The 18,445-nt window shown below is 36.8% G+C and overlaps 2 protein-coding genes across 14 annotated transcripts in view; one reads left to right on the top strand and one right to left on the bottom strand.

The window, feature by feature from the left end:
• LOC125659969 (diacylglycerol kinase delta-like) overlaps positions 1-7,166 on the top strand; it is an 80,743-nt gene extending 73,577 nt beyond the window's left edge. For all 13 annotated transcript variants that reach the window (XM_056150378.1, XM_056150374.1, XM_056150375.1 and 10 more), the window contains 5 exons: positions 1,060-1,155; positions 1,553-1,693; positions 1,866-1,962; positions 2,369-2,508; positions 3,188-7,166. In XM_056150378.1, coding sequence (XP_056006353.1) covers positions 1,060-1,155; positions 1,553-1,693; positions 1,866-1,962; positions 2,369-2,508; positions 3,188-3,304 — 591 coding nt within the window. In that variant the 3' untranslated portion in view covers positions 3,305-7,166. The remainder of the gene's footprint in view (positions 1-1,059; positions 1,156-1,552; positions 1,694-1,865; positions 1,963-2,368; positions 2,509-3,187) is intronic.
• A 1,375-nt stretch (positions 7,167-8,541) lies between these two features.
• LOC125659973 (uncharacterized) lies at positions 8,542-12,981 on the bottom strand. Its single transcript, XM_048891812.2, has 9 exons — positions 12,629-12,981; positions 11,493-11,562; positions 10,757-10,892; positions 10,269-10,574; positions 10,041-10,150; positions 9,810-9,953; positions 9,427-9,564; positions 9,124-9,293; positions 8,542-8,750 (listed from the first exon to the last, which is right to left on the bottom strand). Exons 1-9 carry the CDS (start codon positions 12,772-12,774, stop codon positions 8,606-8,608), a joined length of 1,365 nt encoding a protein of 454 aa, XP_048747769.2. The 5' UTR covers positions 12,775-12,981; the 3' UTR covers positions 8,542-8,605.
• Between the last annotated feature and the right edge of the window lie 5,464 nt (positions 12,982-18,445).

The raw sequence follows: 18,445 nt of genomic DNA, 5'->3' as shown, positions 1-18,445 counted from the left end.
CTTATAACATGCACATTATTTGTAGAGCATTTGTTCATTGCATAGTTCTGGCAGGTGAACACCACCAGTCATGTGTCTTTCATTGCACTTTCTTTTGCCATGACTAAAGATGTAGGATTTAAAAAAATTCATTTAACAATGATAGTTATTGGGGCAAGAATAAATTTTTAACATTAAGGGATGGGAAACAATATTAATTTCAATGGATATGAAGAATTATCAATGTTAAGGGATATGAAGAAATATTTAAGTTAAGGGATATGAAGAAATATCAATGTTAAGGGATATGAAGAAATATCAATGTTAAGGGATATGAAGAAATATCAATGATAAGGGATATGAAGAAATATTTAAGTTAAGGGATATGAAGAAATATCAATGTTAAGGGATATGAAGAAATGTCAATGTTAAGGGATATGAAGAAATGTCAATGTTAAGAGATATGAAGAAATATCAATGTTAAGAGATATGAAGAAATATCAATGTTAAGGGATATGAAGAAATATCAATGTTAAGGGATTTGAAGAAATATCAATGTTAAGGGATATGAAGAAATGTCGATGTTAAGGGATATGACGAAATATCAATGTTAAGAGATATGAAGAAATATCATTGTTAAGGAATAAGAACAAATGTTCAGTTTAGAGGATGAGGAGAAATATCAATGTTAAGGGATATGAAGAAATATCAATGTTAAGGGATATGAAGAAATATCATTGTTAAGGGATAAGAACAAATGTTCAGTTTAGAGGATGAGGAGAAATATCAATGTTAAGGGATATGAAGAAATATCAATGTTAAGGAAAGTGAAGAAATATCATTGTTAAGGAATAAGAACAAATGTTCAGTTTAGAGGATAAGAACAAATGTTCAGTTTAGAGGATGAGGAGAAATGTCAATGTTAAGGGATATGAACAAATGTTCAGTTTAGAGGATAAGAACAAATGTTCAGTTTAGAGGATGAGGAGAAATGTTCAGTTTAGAGGATGAGGAGAAATGTTGTGTAGTTTGGCTGCTTTATCCCTCTTTCATTAATGATGATGTTGTGTGTAATTTTAGCCTACCTTGAGGAGCCAGGTGATAGACTTTGTCCGCAGTGTCCAGCACCTGAACCATGACACCAACCTCTTCCTGACGGACAAAGCTGCTGTCGTGGTCAGTTGTGTGTTGTTATAGTTACCATAGTTACCAAACACTACAAGTCTCCTGGCCTTGTTTCCTTAACGACACTTTACAATGAAGTACATGTATAAGACCAAGCAGTGCTAACAGTGAAGGGATACACAGGTTCAGCTCCAATTGCATGGAATCTGTCATTGTCATCAGATAACATGCTGGTCACCGACAGAAAGTTTAAACTATGTGCATGAAGTTCTGTATGTCTGTACATGTTCAAACATTATAGGTTAAATTTTGTTGATCACAGTAGATTTCTGTTTCACCAATTAAAAATCTCACTTTTATCAAGTTAGGAAATTGTAAAGATGTTGTACTCACTTAGTCGGAATTCATCCCATGCATTTGTTGAATATGTTGTCTACACGTTTTACAGAGGCTGTCACCTGATATATCAGAGCGTCTGAATGTTTCACTGTCCCATCTAGAATTAGAACTGCAGAAAATTTGTCAGGTGTGTGGGATTAACTCGACATTCCAGTACGACCCCTCCCAGATCGCACACTCACATGACGAGGTACGCAGCATCATATACCCCATAAATACGTGTATCTGTCATTACATATGGTGTTCCAAAAATCAAAGACTAGTAGAGAGAGGGTGTCCCTCTACAAGGTTATTGATGGTCAGATGGCGAATTTGTTGTATTGTGAAGTTGATTAAATATGTTATAATTTTGTCTGTTTTAGTTGATTCCGTTGGAACAAAAGAGAAAACCAGGAAAGTTACGACAGGTGTACAGCAAGTTAAAGGGGAGGAGCAAGGACAAGCATTACATTCCACTGTGTAAGTGTGGAGTATGTCATTACATTCCACTGTGTAAGTGTGGAGTGTGTCATTACATTCCACTGTGTAAGTGTGGAGTATGTCATTACATTCCACTGTGTAAGTGTGGAGTGTGTCATTACATTCCACTGTGTAAGTGTGGAGTGTGTCATTACATTCCACTGTGTAAGTGTGGAGTATGTCATTACATTCCACTGTGTAAGTGTGGAGTGTGTCATTACATTCCACTGTGTAAGTGTGGAGTGTGTCATTACATTCCACTGTGTAAGTGTGGAGTATGTCATTACATTCCACTGTGTAAGTGTGGAGTATGTCATTACATTCCACTGTGTGGAGTATTTATATCATTGAATGCAGTAGTTATGAGTAGAATAGATTGGAGAGTAAATCCTTTATTCTATTTTAGCATATAATGTCTACAACTGGACACCAGAGGATGTGGGTCAGTGGCTGGAATCACGATCTCTTGCTGAGTATAAAGACTCGTTCATTCGGAATGAGATTCGTGGCACGGAGCTGCTGACTTTGGATAAGGGAGATCTGCAGGTGGGTGAATTTTTCTGATTAACTTGTACCAAGACTTGCCTGAAGAGCCACTAAAAAAAGCAGGATGAGGTCAAATATTTTATAAACCCTAATTGTCAATTTAGAGTAAGATTGTTATAGGGAACCTCCAGAGCCAGCAAAAAACTGTTTGTTATAACCCAACTTTGTTTTACAGTAAAATACGGTTATAGCAAACCTCCAGGGCCAGCAAAAAACCGTTCGTTATAACCAAACTTTATACACTTTATATATCCTTATCAATGGATATGAATCCTGCGTGATGTAATAGCTTAGTCGGAGCTCGATATGAATCCTGCGTGATGTAATAGCTTAGTCGGAGCTCCATCCTCAGTAGCTGCCATTTTCCTCTTATTTTTAGGAAATAACTTCTTTGTTATAGAACAGGTCTGGGAAATTAGCGTTAAAAACAGATTTTTTTTTTATTTTCCTCTCATAATGCAATAAATTTCACTTCGCAGTAAGTGTGAATTCATTATAAGCTCGTTTGTTAAAGCATGCTTTACTGTGTCTAGTCATTAAAATTGAATTGTTGTAGTATCAGAGGATTTGAGTAATCGATAATGCACTACTTCTGTTTGCATTATGGATTCAGATTAAAATTCATGGAAGCCGTGGTATATGTGATGCGATAACTGTACTGAATATTCTCTTATTGTAGGATCTTGGAGTAACAAAGGTTGGACATTTGAAACGAATTCAGCAGGGAATCAAGGAACTCAACAGCCGCATGACTGCTTATGACAAATCACTGGTATTCGACAAGAATTCCTCCTGACACCATTACTGTTCATAGAGAAGGAGAACCTATTTCTTACACTTAGCTTTTTTTAAAAATTGTATTGAGTATCCTTGTATATTGCAACTTCTACTTTTTCAAATTTCACATGCAATGACATCTGGTCTCAACTGAGGAAGATATGTCGACGAATCAGGGTATATGAAAGGACAGTGGTAGCTTTGTTTCTTAGTTAACAGCCTGAAAATGTAATACCAAAGAGGATTGATCATAGTGCTGGTCTGGAGATAGTTTGACGTGCTTGTTATTGGTGCTTAAGACATCAAAGTTTTAACACAAAGTTTATAGTTAGCCTTCCCGTAACAAAGCACGTTGTATGCTGTCTATTTTGGATCAATCTTGATCATGAAGGATAATCTTTAATTCTTGTTGCCATAAACTCTTTTCTTCAATGTGACTTTGTTTCTTACAATAATCTTACTTGATATGTAGATTAACCCTTCGAGCATTAAGTTGGAACAAGTTGTCTCCCTTTGTAGAGAAGCTTTGGGGGCAGGCCTCCATACTTGTGTTATAACTATTTACATATATCTTGCCTAAGTCTTTCCAATTGTCCACAACCATTGTGTAATACCTCTGTAGTGTGTATGGGATACTGTATCTGTTGTTGGTCAGTCCACAGTCTGCTAGCTAGCTGCTAATGTGTAGCTGTTAGCTAGCTGCTAGCGAGTCTTTAATATGTAGCTGTTAGCTAGCTGCTAGCGAGTCATATGTAGTTGTTAGCTAGCTGCTAGCGAGTCATGTAGCTGTTAGCTAGCAAGTCATTAATGTGTAGCTGTTAGCTAGCTGCTAGCGAGTCATTAATGTGTAGCTGTTAGTGAGGTATCAAAACCAGGTATCAGAAAATGCGAGTTTCCAATTTACAGAAATCATTCTCTCGGTGTAAAATTTCCCTGCCATCCATGAAGAAGTTGATGTCTGCCCTTTGAATCCTGGTTTAGAAATTGAGTTGACAACAACAGATGCATTATATTTGTCTATTTTTACATTTTTATATGTAATAAGTGTTTTTCCTTGTTATTTATAAATCATGTCTGCAGATCAGTAATGATGTTGATATATTTTGTACCTTGAGAAAAAGTTTTTGTACCTTTTATATATTTCATGTTGTAATGACATGCACCAGTTCACGTTCCTATGACAACCATAGATCTTCCATGCATTGTAGACTTGTTTTTTTTTTTTTTTGAGTTCTTCCATCTTATATTTCCAGTAAGAAGCGTTCTTTTTGTGTAAGGCTGTGTGTTACGTCCGTGATGTTACTCACTGCGACATGTCTGTTGTCGTGTTCAATAATGTGAATCATATGATGTTACTCACTGCGACATGTCTGTTGTCGTGTTCAATAATGTGAATCATATGATATTATTCAATGCGGCATGTCTGTTGTGTTTAATAATGTGAATCATGATATTATTCACTGCGACATGTCTGTTGTGTTTAATAATGTGAATCATATGATGTTATTCACTGCGACATGTCTGTTGTGTTTAATAATGTGAATCATATGATGTTATTCACTGCGACATGTCTGTTGTCGTGTTTAATAATGTGAATCATATGATGTTATTCACTGCGACATGTCTGTTGTCGTGTTTAATAATGTGAATCATATGATGTTATTCAATGCGGCATGTCTGTTGTGTTTAATAATGTGAATCATGATATTATTCACTGCGACATGTCTGTTGTGTTTAATAATGTGAATCATATGATGTTATTCACTGCGACATGTCTGTTGTGTTTAATAATGTGAATCATATGATGTTATTCACTGCGACATGTCTGCTGTCGTGTTTAATAATGTGAATCATATATTGTAGAGGCCTTTCTACCCAATTCATCATTTCTCATCAACGTTCACTTAAAGCATGACTAATGAACACAACTATAGGGAAGAAATATTGGATATATCGCAGCTTTCTCCGCATTTAAAGTTTCCATCGGCAAAAACTAAGTATACAGGTTGTACTTTTTTTTTCACTGGAGTGGGTGAAACCAAATCATTACTCTAAACTTGGGTATACTGAACATAGGACCTTAAGATTTTTTTATTATGCTCGCAGGGACAAAATTAACTAGAGATTCATGTCCATCCAGAAATGAAATTAAAGCACAAAATGAATTTTTTTTCTTTCAAAATTACATTGAGGTTTTCAAATATTTTAAACTTAAAAAATAGACATTTACCAGGGGAACATCCAATTTTTCTTCATTCGCCTCAATTCCATTACTCCACACGATTTATTGCATTGTATAAAATCCAAACCACAATTATGAATTAGAAGGCATTTTAAGATGGAAATAATGTTGATTTAGGAGACATTTTAACAAATAATATTGATTTAGGAGACATTTTAACATGGAAATAATGTTGATTTAGGAGACATTTTAACAAATAATATTGATTTAGGAGACATTTTAACATGGAAATATGTTGATTTAGGAGACATTTTAACATGGAAATAATGTTGATTTAGGAGACATTTTAACATGGAAATAATGTTGATTTAGGAGACATTTAAACTTGGAAATAATGTTGATTTGGGAGACATTTTAGCATGGAAATATGTTGATTTAGGAGGCATTTTAACATGGAAATAATGTTGGTACGTGCATTATCTCCTGGGTGCATTACTCAATTTGGTGACATGATACGTGTGCACATGGAGTGCACGAGTGAAACTTATTAAGAGTTGTTACACGCTGAGTAAATGGCAAACATTGTTAACCACTTTTATCTATGGACACGCTGTGTTTGTTAAATCCGTCTGAGATACGACCTTTCTAACAGCGAGACAATTTTCTTTTATTGTCCTGTCCAGTATCAACGAACATTTTTTCTGATTTTCTTTGTATGTGTTTCTTGTGTGTGTTTATTGTACAGCTATTGAACGCTTGATGATTATTTTTTTTTTGGACATTAATTATAACTTGTAAATTGAACCAGTACATGTATTAGAGATTTTTTCCGAGTTGTGTGAGCCAATTTATATTCAGTACAGTTACTATTGGACTTGTAGAAATACTTGTATGTAGGTTTACACCACGTCTTACAACACTTCAGAAGCTGGGCAAATCCAAAGTGATTTTAAAGATCAGAGTGCTTTGCAGTCTTGTAAACTAGAATTTCAAATTTAGCTTTTGGGGGGGAAATGTAATTCCTATTTGTTATAAATCATAAACCACTTAATCCAGTAATGAAGAGATCTATTGGTTTGTAAAATTTTACATCATAGCAGTCACAAGGGGAATAACACGGTTGACCTTTGTTTAAAGTGAAGAGGTCACAATTTCGGAAATGTCAGCGGTTTATTCCTTGTCCTTTTACATATTGTTGTCTACATGTGTCTGGTTGGCCCAGTGGATTAAGGCTATAAATCTCAAGTTCAAGTCTCCTAGGGGTCTTTATGTAATATAAATTTTCCTCTAGATAAGATTTATTTTTAAGATTTTGAATACCGTAACATTTTACTTGACACTCATTTGAAATTGACTTCTGTTGTACATACACTTCCAGACAGACTCCACATCGGACTGTCCGATGTTACCTTAAAATAAAACTCCAGTCTTCGGCGACAATCCTTCAGTCGTTTATTTACTAATGTGCTACATAAATGATGTATGTTTGCTTATCTGTTATAAATGTTTTAGGATTCAAATTTTGTTTTTAATTTTTAAAATCATTCCTGTTATTTATAAAGCCATACCTCTTTCATATTGTTGTTTGGATGATCTAAAGGAAGATTGACCAATCAGAATATTTATATTTATTTCAGAACTCAATGTCATATTGTCATGTTTCATTTGTTGTGAACTTGAATAAATTTGTATAAAAGAAGTTTTAATTTTTTTACTTGTAAGATTTTCCTTAATGGGTGGCCTATGAATGTACAGTTTTAAATGAATGTGGTTTGACAGGGTAAGCGACACAATATTAATTTGTAAGACCCAATTTCCACCATATTTTGATATGCCTTTCATGAAGTGCATCCAAAAACTGAGATTTTTAGGTCACTGTTGTTGTCTGTTGACAAATAACATTTTTAACTTCATGATAACTGCTATTCCAAAAATCTTTTCAGATTTGGCATGAAGCATCTTTTGGACAAGGGGGACATAAATTGTAAATTTCAGGACTTCTCCACTCTCGGGGTCGTAAGGGTTGGGGAAAAATTGATCAATTTTCAAAAATCTTTTCTATAACTGCTCATGTTTAAGAAAAACTGAATGCATAGTGATGTAGAGCAGGAAGGCCTCTACCAAAATTGTAAATTTCATAATTCCCAGGGTGGAGGTTCTAACTCCAGGGTGGGACCAAACTTGGTATATAGTATGTGTAAAACATTTGAATAACATCATTAATGCTATTGATACTACATTGGTATTTAGAAGGAGCAGGTAGCCCATTACCTGACTTGTAAATTTTATGATCCCAGGGGTAGAGGTTTTGGTATCAGTGGGGCCAAATTGGTAATTGATTAAATGTGTTAACAATTGAACATTTTCAACTTCTTGATTCCAATTCTTTTCAGATTTAGTATAAAGCATCATTGAAACAAGGGTGACTTTTAAAAATTGTAAATTTGAGGACTCTGGGACGTTCGGGGACAAAAATTTACAAATTTTCAAAAATCTTCTCTACAACTGCGCATCTTTAAGAAAAGATGTAAAGCAGGAAAGTCTCTATCAAATTGTAAATTTCGTGATCCCCTGGGTAGAGGTTCTGACTCCAAGGCAGGGCCATACTTGGTATATATATATATATAGTATTTATATGTAAAACATTTAAATAAATCTTTTATGCTATTGATATTAAATTGAAACTAGATACTTAAAAGGAATAGGTAGTCCTTTACCAGAATTGTAAATTTCATGATCCTAGGGGGTAAGGGTTTGGTTCCAGGGTGGAGTCGGAAATTATCATTAGAAAAATATAAGTTTGTTGAAAAAGTTTTAAACTTATACATATTATGGAAAAGTAGAAAAGGATGTACCAAAATTGTGAATTTCGCAACCCCTGGGTTTTAACTCTAGGATGGGTCCAAATTAGTCATGTGTAAATGTCACAGATATTGTGTAAGGAAATTGTTTTCTAGATTTTGTAGTCCTTGTGATATACTCAGGTGACCGATAAGGCCTGTTGGCCTCTTGGTTTTTGTTGTAGTGCAAGCTATCCACGTATTGTAAAATGGAAAGCAAGCCAAACAAGAATATTCCTTATCAAGTCTTTAATACATTAAGATCCTGTGAATGTCCGTGATGTACAGTGTCTGCTCTTTACAGGAGACTAGCGATGTTGTTTGGCATTTCCCGGACTTCCGTGTTGTAGAATTTCTGGAGGTCTTCCAATTTCCGCTGATCATCAATGGTCACGAAGTTGATTGCGGTTCCTTTTCGCCCGAATCGTCCGCCACGCCCAATCCTAGACGAATTACAAATATCCTAGTAGAACAGAAGTTAAATATCGATTATCTTGTCATTACCTCATATTTTTACCCTTATAGGAGTTGAGATTGATCACTGTTCGTTATCTTCACCTTTCATTTAAGTATATTAGTGGTAACTAAAAGTTAACTGTCATTGAACTTCTGGACCCAGTTGCAACTTTAACTGACAGTTAACTTGCGGTTAATTTAAAGATTTATATAGTGTTAACTGTCAGATAAACTTGACTAACTTTTGTACAACTGGTCCTCGGGCATGTTAATTGCATCGTTCGAAAATTCTTGACCTTCAGCAAACCAGGCCATAAAAGTTTGGGTCATAGTTTCTTATCGTAGTATTTGGTGTTGTACCTGTGAATATAGCTCTCCCTGTCCAAAGGCAGGTCGTAATTGATGACCAGAGACACCTGCTGTACATCTATTCCGCGGCTCAACAGATCTGTTGCGATCAGCACACGACTAGATCCGGTCCGGAAGCTGCGCATCACAAGTTCCCGCTCTTTCTGGGAGAGATCGGAATGCTGCGGGGAAAAAACGAGGAAGTAAACATACACCCGCTAGCCAAGCTGTTCATCTTCAATTTTCTATCTTCGAATATATAGACGACATAAATTTGATGAAAATAAGACATAGGCCTATTGGGACTGGTCTTACCATGGCAGACACGGTGAAGTCTCGCCTGTTCATCTCCCTCTCCAACCACTCCACTTTCCCGCGCTTGTTGCAGAAGATGATTGTCTTTTCCACAGTGATGGTGTCGTAAATATCGCACAGGGTATCCAGTTTCCACTCCTGTAAAAACAAAACAACGCTGTGTTGTACAACATTTATCTTAGGATGGGTATGCCACCATGTTATTTCGTTGAGAGTCAGTCAAAACCACTTGTGTTTGACTATGTTTAGTTCTTGCAGATATTGGCAAAACAAGGACGAACCTATAGCTGTTATATAAATACGCCATATACAACCCTCTCTCTCTCTCTCTCTCTCTCTCTCTCTCTCTCCACTAACATAAAACTGCAGGATGTCATACAAACCTCTCTCTCTACATTAACATAGAATTGCTGGATGCCTTGCAATGTCAGTTCTTCCCGTTTGACCAGAACACGTCTGGGATTTCTCATGAATTTGTCAGTTATGTCCAGGATTTCCGGTGGCAGGGTGGCGGAAACAAGAATCACCTACAAAACATAGGAGAGAGCACGTGTAGGATCTTGGGGTTTTCTGCCGACTTGGAATAAGGCGTGATGTTCTGGACAAATGTTTACCTGCACGTCTCTCGGTAGGTACTGAAACACGTCTTTGATTTGATCCAGAAATCCTCTCGACAGCATCTGATCTGCTTCGTCTAGAACAAACTGCCTTATGGAGTACAAGTCTGAATAAAAAGACATATCTATAAGCAATTTCAATGAATAGTAAACGACATTCCAAATACATCATTGATTAGTTTTGAATAAACGATACATCTTGGACAGATTCGTAAGTTTGTATACCCAGATATCTTTGACCCAGAAGATGCAAAATCCGACCAGGTGTTCCTATGACAACATGGACGCCTTCACGGAGCCTTTCTTTGTCATTTGCCACATGGTTCCCGCCAACCATGGCATAGCAGACGACACCCATGTAGTCACCAATGGCGCTAAGCACGCGTTGGGTCTGCATTGCTAACTCGCGCGTAGGAGCCAGAACCAGCGCCTGGCACTTCTTTACTTCGGGGTCTAGTTTCTGGAGAATGGAAATGGAGAAGGTGGCCGTTTTCCCGGTCCCTGACTGGGCTTGAGCGATCACATCGGATCCTTAAAAGAAATGTGTAGAAGCTGAGAAAACTGCAAAAGTTCGACATTTAAGTGATACGAACTCAACCTACAGTCCTTCATGCGGTAACTTAAAGCATAGACGTGACGTCACCTCTATGCTAATAAAAGGTAACAGGAATTAGCTATGAGCGAGAGACAGAGAGAGAGAAGGGAATGCTTACCAGTCAAAGCCAATGGAATAGCTTTTTGTTGAATTAAAGATGGTTTCTCAAATCCATATCCAAAGATTCCTCTCAAGAGTTGGTCAGACAGACCCATGTCGTCAAAATCGTCCGCTCCTTCCGCCACATCCAGATCCTGTTGTACAGGAATTGTGTATATCAGTGATCAGAAAGGGGGGGGGGTGAGTAGTATTAGTATTAAAACGTCGTTCAGGAAGAAAAGTTGTGTATCTTTTGTTTTTACTACACGAAGACGTGTATCAGTGGCGGAGTTAAAGGGGCGCAGACGGTGCCCCCCCCCCCCCCCCCGCTAAAATTTTCAAATTTGAGGTAAATCGTGGTCTCTTGGTAAGAAAAATGTAAACAATAAAAGAAGCAATAATTTCTTCCACTCTCGGAAAAATAAATGACAAAATCTTTCGATTTATTGAATTAATTTTATTGGGAGAACTTAGTTTTTTCCAAAACCCCTTAAAATTGGCGTCATTATATTAATTTCATCTTATTAAAAATGATAGAAAATAGTAAAAATGACTTCATAGGAGACATATTTCAAGCCCTGTAAAATCCAGGGGCTTCGCTCCCTGGGCTCCCACCAGGGCTTCGCTCTGGACCCACTGAGGTCCTTAAGGCGGCCCCCAGACCCCCTGCTTCATAAAATTGCCCCCTCCTAATCGCATTTTCTGGATCCGCCCCTGTGTATTATTATTAGCCTGGGGATTGAACGTTTCCATACCTCTGAATCATCGAGTCCAGTGTCTCCATTTCTAACGATCGTCTGGTCGCCCTGATACTCAGAATCTGACCTGAATAACAAAATAATTATTGAAATTTCCACTGATCACATACTACGTGCAATAGTTCATCGTAAATTTACTACAAACATCTAGTTCATATCCTAGATCTTTACATAAACTACGTCTACACCGATTTTAGATGTAACTGCCACTTCCAATACCAGGAACTTGTTTTGTAAATAATTTACGTGTTTATATAAACCCATTGCAGACTGAAAAACTGTATATTTTTCATTTTTATGCCCCCGAGATCGAAGATCGGGGGGGGGGGGGGTGTATTGTTTCTGTCCTGTCTGCAATTCTGTCATCCTGTCTGAAATTTAATTTTAACCTTGCTGATAACTTTTGAACGGTAAATGCTAGAATTTTGACATTTCACATGAGTATTCCTTCTGACAAGACCTTTCCGTGGGTACTAAACCTTTTGACCTTGACATTTGAGCTACTTTTAATGAATTTAACATTGGTCATAATTTCTAAATGGTAAATATTAGAGTTTCTTGTGATAAGATCTTTCTACTGGTACCAAGATATTTGTCCTTGTGACCTTGGCCATCTTTTGAATTGACCATTATCGGGGGCATTTGTGTTTCACAAACACATCTTGTTGGATTAAATGTTGACAACCAAAACTTTTGATCTTCTGAATGCAAGAATAAAGCAATATTTTAGCCTTAACTCCGTGTTATGTAAACAAAGACTAGAGCCTTTTTATATGCACAAACAAACCTGTGAAATATTTATTTTATAATATAAAGCATCTTAATTTTGCATAGTCACAAATTTTAACTTTTAGACGACACATTTTACCCAAAGAATGCTTGAAATGTGATACATGTACATATGGATTGATGTCCAATTCTTTTGAAAATTTCGTAAACAATAGCATACCGTAATCTTTGTTAACAAGATGAGCTTCACCATAATTTAAAAAAAAACAACAAACTTTTATACACACTAGACAGTAGATTTTAATCATTAAAAGTAAAAAACAAAATTTTGAGGAAAATATCGTGCATCGTAACCGCGAGTCTTTAAAAATTTATGATCACGTCTATCAACAAAATTTTCTTACCAATGAGATGCCCGAGTCTCTGATTCTATGATCCGCGCTCCTGTATCCTGGGGTCCCGGGGATCGAGCCCCTCCCTGGTCCTCGCCGCTTTCCTGGCGTTTGTTGTGGGTGCAACCGAAGTCGACTTCAGCTTTCGATATGCTCATTGAAAAATGTACACAAATTTATACTAAGAGAGTATGTCTTCATTTGTTTCTGAATTGATATGCAGTAAATTACGTAGAGACAGGGTATATATACTCAAACGCCGGTGGATATTAGGAAATGTTCGAACATCGACCCAGGGTCAATCAATTCTGACCAATGGAATCACAGACATGTTAGGCAATACACAATGAATGCTGATTTAATGTACTATAAATAGACTGTAGGTAATCGATGGATCAGCGCTTAAGACGTCAGAGGAGGGGGGCCGGGGGCCCCGCCCCTCCTCCAATTTTGCCATTTACTTTTTTTTTTTTTTTAATGAAAAGAACATAAAAATCATTTGACGTGTGTCGGGATTCGCTATATTAAGCTATTTTTAAAAACATTTCCGGCTTATTGAACATAATGTGTTGTTTAAAGCTTTCAGGTTCCATTCAGTTTAACAATTTCGTTTTCGGATGGATCCAGTGGGAGGGGAGACGTGCCAAGCCCCTCCCCCCGAAGTTTGTCATTTAATGATTTATTTTATCAAAATAAAAATGCGAATATCAGTATTATATATATTATGGTTATCTACACCCAATCAGATGTCCAGTATGTCTTATGAAGTTATGGATGTTGCTGTCTACTAGTGTCAGAGGTTTGTTTACTACAGTGGTGTGTCTTTGTGATAACTGAAAACAGGATAGGAGACGGATAATGATACGATTTCATTGCTTGACGTCCGGGGGGAAGTGACTGGACCATTCAAGATAGCGTCCCCTGTCCAGGCATAGAGTTAATCGGTGTAAAAAAAAAAACAAAAAAAACTATCCGATTGAACTTTGGAAATTTACTTATAACGTGAGAAAAAAAGGTAAATGGCATATTAGGAAATTAAGTTTTCTTAAATTAGAAAGATACCGGCTTCATTGATTTGCGTGACACCAATTGATTTTCTCAGGTTTGAAAGAAAGAAATGTCAAAAGGGAGCACAAACTACCTGACAAAGTATGTCAACAAGACTGCTCATGACAAAGACATGAAATATAAAATATGTACGAAGGAATGTGGCGCATACTTTTAAGAAGACACATATAAATTGATTGATTACTCATTTTATGTATATTGTAAGTCTGATAATTATAAAAAAGAATTTTGTTGAAAATTCTCATACAATTTTGTCAAGTTTCTACAAATGAAAGGAATTTTTGATCTGTGGAAGGGGAGATATTCATTCGTTGCCAAAGGGAAAAGGTACCTTTTACTGGTAGTAAAAACAACCTAGATAAATCCCTGATACACCCTGCATAATATCAGAGTTTTAGTCTGTAAACTTTAGCCACGGTAGGACTTTAAAACCAGTCAAATTACGTGAGATGGACGGACAAACCATGTACCTTACACCCCCCCCCCCCAACTTAAGTCACAGAGGCATAAGAAAAGAAAGGTGGAGGGGGCATCTTCCAATGTCATATAACTCCATTTATAACAGTACTAAACTGTATTGGTGTTTTCCTTAAGATCATGACCCTCCTGTAACATCACCCACCCACCCACCCACCCACCGGCGGCACTGTCAAGACCCAGAATAGCCCTTTCTAAGCATCAGTACAAATGTGACCAGACCCCCCCCCCTCCATTAAATTAACTATACATATAGTAATATTATATCAGATAACACATCACAAACGTCGGGGTTTGGAATCTACCCGGGGTTCCAGTAACTCGGAGCTAATCATAAGAAGAAAAAAAAATCCTACATTCAAGAAATGCCACAGGGATCCAAACTAGACGATTCTCTCCAAGTTTTTTCTTCTTCTAAAATTAACATATAGCATAATTTTTTTATTTTTTTTTTACAGAAAGTCACTGTGTGCTCATTACCCCCCCCCTCCCCCCCCTCCTCACTTTAAAAGGGAGGTATGTGTTCCTTCTTCTCTTGGCTATGTTGTTGATGAATTCATAGTCACCTAATAGTTTGTAGCACACATCTTTGTGTAGACGCATCTCATGGCTGACAACCAAGGATCAATATTACATGGTTTGGTGCTCTTTTTTTTTGGGGGGGGGGGGGGGGGTGGCAGGTATTTTTGACAGACCTGGTAACCTTTGTCCACAATATAAGCCAACACTTGTCTCAAGTCCTAATAACAGTGTATGTTGTTTACATTTGACTCGGTCGGTGCACTCACACGACTCAAACGTTTCCCGTCAATATTTACAATCAGTTTATTTACAAATGAAACCGGATTGGATTTGGTCATAACAAATGCATCACTCAACAAAATCTAAACCATGTTTAGAAACACGTATAACTCTTGTGGCAATATTGAAAAGGATCAACTTTAGATTTAGAATGTCTGTCTAGATATCTGCTCGTCCGGGGCAACCACAATATAAAGTTTGACCTCTCTAGATACCAAGTAATAACCAGTATTCGAGTCATGACCTTTGAGCTTGTGACATAAACCAATGGGACCATCTACTCTTTAGGGGGTACCAAGTTTGATATTTATCAAAGAAAGCTCTCAAGATATTGAACAGACAATACTAGTATCTTCCCGTGTCCGGTTTGACCCTTGACCTTGTGATCGAGTCATCTATTTCTTAGGAGGAACCAAAATTGATGTCCGTCAAATAAAGGGTTTTCAAGTTACTAAACAGACAGTATCTTATTCTGTTCAGTTTGACCCTTGACCATGGCTTTAAAATCAATACGGGACATCTAATTTTGTCTTAGAAGGAACTATTGTACCAAGTTTGTCCGTCAAGCAGAGTTTTCAAGATATGTTCGATGTCTCGAGTAACTTTTCATTTGCCCTCGTGATCTTGAAAATCAAGAACATCTACTCTTTATGGAAAATCATAAAACAAGTTTGATATCCGTCAAGTGAAGGTTTTTCAGATATTGAGTGGACAACACCTAGTCTACGAACCAACAAAAGCAAAGCATTTTAAGGGAGCATAATAACAAAAGGCACAAGGGCCACATCGCTCACCTGAGTCACCTTGGCTCATATTTAAAGATTTCCCCTATATATTTGTATGCAAAACTTTGAACCCCCCCCCCCCCCCCCTTGTGACCCCATCCTACTCCTGGGGGCCATGATTTTAACAAACTGAAATATATCAGAAAGCTTTCATGTAAATATCAGCTTTTCTGGCTCAGTGGTTCTTGAGAAGATTTTTAAAGATTTATCCTATACATTTGTATGTAAATCTTTGATCCCCTATTGTGGCCCCATCCAACCCCCGGGGGCCATGATTTGAACAAACTTGAATCTGCACTACGTCAGGAAGCTTTTATGTAAATTTCAGCTTTTCTGGCCCAGTGGTTCTTGAGAAGATTTTTAAATGACCCCACCCTATTTTTGCAATTATATCCCCTTTGAAAGGGAAATGGCCCTTCATTTGAACAAAATTGAAAGCCCTTCACCCAAGGATGCTTTGTGGCAAGTTTGGTTGAAATTGGCCCCGCGGTTCTTGGGAAGAAGTCGAAAATGTGAAAAGTTTACGACGCCAGACAACGGACAAATTTCCATTTAACACTATATACAAAGTTTGGCCCCGCCCTGGGGTCAGAACCCCTACCCCGGGGATCATGAAATTTACAATCTATGTCCCTCTTGTTCCAAATATGCTTCATACCAAATATGAAAAGAATTGGAATGGTAGTTATCAAGAAGTTAAAAATGTCTATTGTTCACACATTTAATAACTGACCATTTTGGCCCCACCCTGGTACCAAAACCCCTACCCCTGGGATCATCAAATTTACAATTTTGGTAAAGGACTACTTGCTCTTTTTAAATATCTATTGAGTGTCAATATAGTATCAACCACACTAAAGATGTTATTTAAGTGTTTTACACATAAACACTATATACCAAGTTTGGCCCCGCCCTGGGGTCAGAACCCCTACCCCGGGGATCATGAAAAAAAAATTTTTGGTAGAGGCCTTCTTGCTCTCCATCACCATGCATTTAGTTTTTCTTACACATGTGCGGTTCTTGGGAAGATTTTTGAAAATTGGTCAATTTTGGACAGTTTTTGCCCTGCCCCCAAAGGTGGAGGAATCCTGAAATTTACAATTTATGTTCCCCTTGTCCCAAATGTTTCATACTAAATTTGAAAAGAATTGGAATGATAGTTATCAGGAAGTTAAAAATTTAATAATTGACTATTTTGGCCCCATCCAAATACCAAAACCCCTGGGATCATCAAATTTACAATTTTGGTAACTACCTGTTCTTTCTAAATATCTATTTACTTTCAATAGCACTAAAGAAGATGTTATTTAAGTGTTTTACACATAAACACTATATACCAAGATTGGCCCCACCCTGGGGTCATAACCCCTACCCCTGGGATCATGAAATTTACAATTCTTACATGTGTGTGGTTCTCGAGAAGATTTTTGAACTGATCAATTTCTGCCCCACCCCTAGGGATGCTGGAGTCCTGAAATTTACAATTTATGTCCCAATGATGCTTCATACCAATTTTCAAAAGAATTGGACTGGTAGTTATTAAGGTTAATCGATCCTCGTGTGATGTCATAGGTTTTTGCAAAAATCTTTATCAAATTAAACTTTGCGCATGAGAGAAATATATCTTCAGAGGAATTTATTCACTGCATAAAATAAAAAATTTGGTGAACTATTGATATTGAAAGTGTATATTTCCTATAGATAATCAATTCTTTATAATTAAAACAATGTTGTCAAGGGCAATAACTCCTATGCTGGTATTTCTTCCACTGCATGTCTAATATGCATGGTTTCCCCAATATCCACAATTAATTTATACATATTTATGAATTAACAGTTATTTTAAACTGTTGACATATAAAATTTGTCATTTCAACAAGGATTTTATCTATTTTAATTATTCTGTAAAACGAAAATGTGTTATTCTCCGATGTTAACATATATTTCTGGTTTTTTTTTTTTTATGTCCGACATCTTTAAATATGTGGCAACATACACATTTTCTATGGTTATTGTTTAAATTTAACTATATTGAATGGAAATTAATAGTTTTTGCACTTTTAACCATTATTATTGACAAGTCACATGAAGATCGACCCACCTTAAGAAGTTAAAAATGTTCAATTGTTAACGCACGACAACCAATTGCAATAGGTCACCCGACTTTACTCAGGAGACCTAAAAATTAAAAGATTTGTTGAGTGTTGCTTGCCAATATATTTTTTTTTGGAGAATTTTTTTTCCAAGATATCCAGTGGTTACGAATTTCGTTATTTTGGTAGACAGCTAAATGCCCAGTATAATCGTGCAAACATTTTGCTTCCTCGACATCCTGGTGATTTTCCAAGATACAATTAATTCACCCCCAATACATGAACTTCTTAACCCCAGGCCATGAATTTAAGTGTTGGTAGAGGGCTCAATGCATATTACTATAATGTGAATAGTCTAATTGACCGATGTTCACAAGATTTTAAAAGATTAACATTTTGTTAATTATGGCCACATCCCTCAAGGAGACAGAGATGAATTTCAGCCACTTTTGTTCCCCTTGACTCATAGAAGATATACATGTATACCAAAATTGGTTGAAATAGATTCAGCCTTCCCAGAGTTGTACATGTTCAAGAGTTTACAACTGACACCCAATAAAAACAGACAGCAATCGGTCACTCAAACACTCGGGCAACTTTAAAAA

The sequence above is a fragment of the Ostrea edulis genome, chromosome 9, assembly GCF_947568905.1.
Source record: "Ostrea edulis chromosome 9, xbOstEdul1.1, whole genome shotgun sequence".
Taxonomy (NCBI): Eukaryota; Metazoa; Mollusca; class Bivalvia; order Ostreida; family Ostreidae; genus Ostrea; species Ostrea edulis.
Note: the sequence above shows the minus strand (reverse complement) of the source record. Positions and strands in the feature narration are given on the sequence as shown.

Bases quoted from the DNA above. Each gene is read 5' to 3' on its own strand.
- LOC125659973 (XM_048891812.2), bottom strand. From the start codon at position 12,774: ATGAGCATATCGAAAGCTGAAGTCGACTTCGGTTGCACCCACAACAAA. The intron at 11,563-12,628 runs GTAAGAAAATTT...TTTGTTATTCAG, and splicing joins GAGACTCGGGCATCTCATTG to GTCAGATTCTGAGTATCAGG. The intron at 10,151-10,268 runs GTATACAAACTT...CTTTTTATTCAG, and splicing joins TCTGGGTCAAAGATATCTGG to ACTTGTACTCCATAAGGCAG.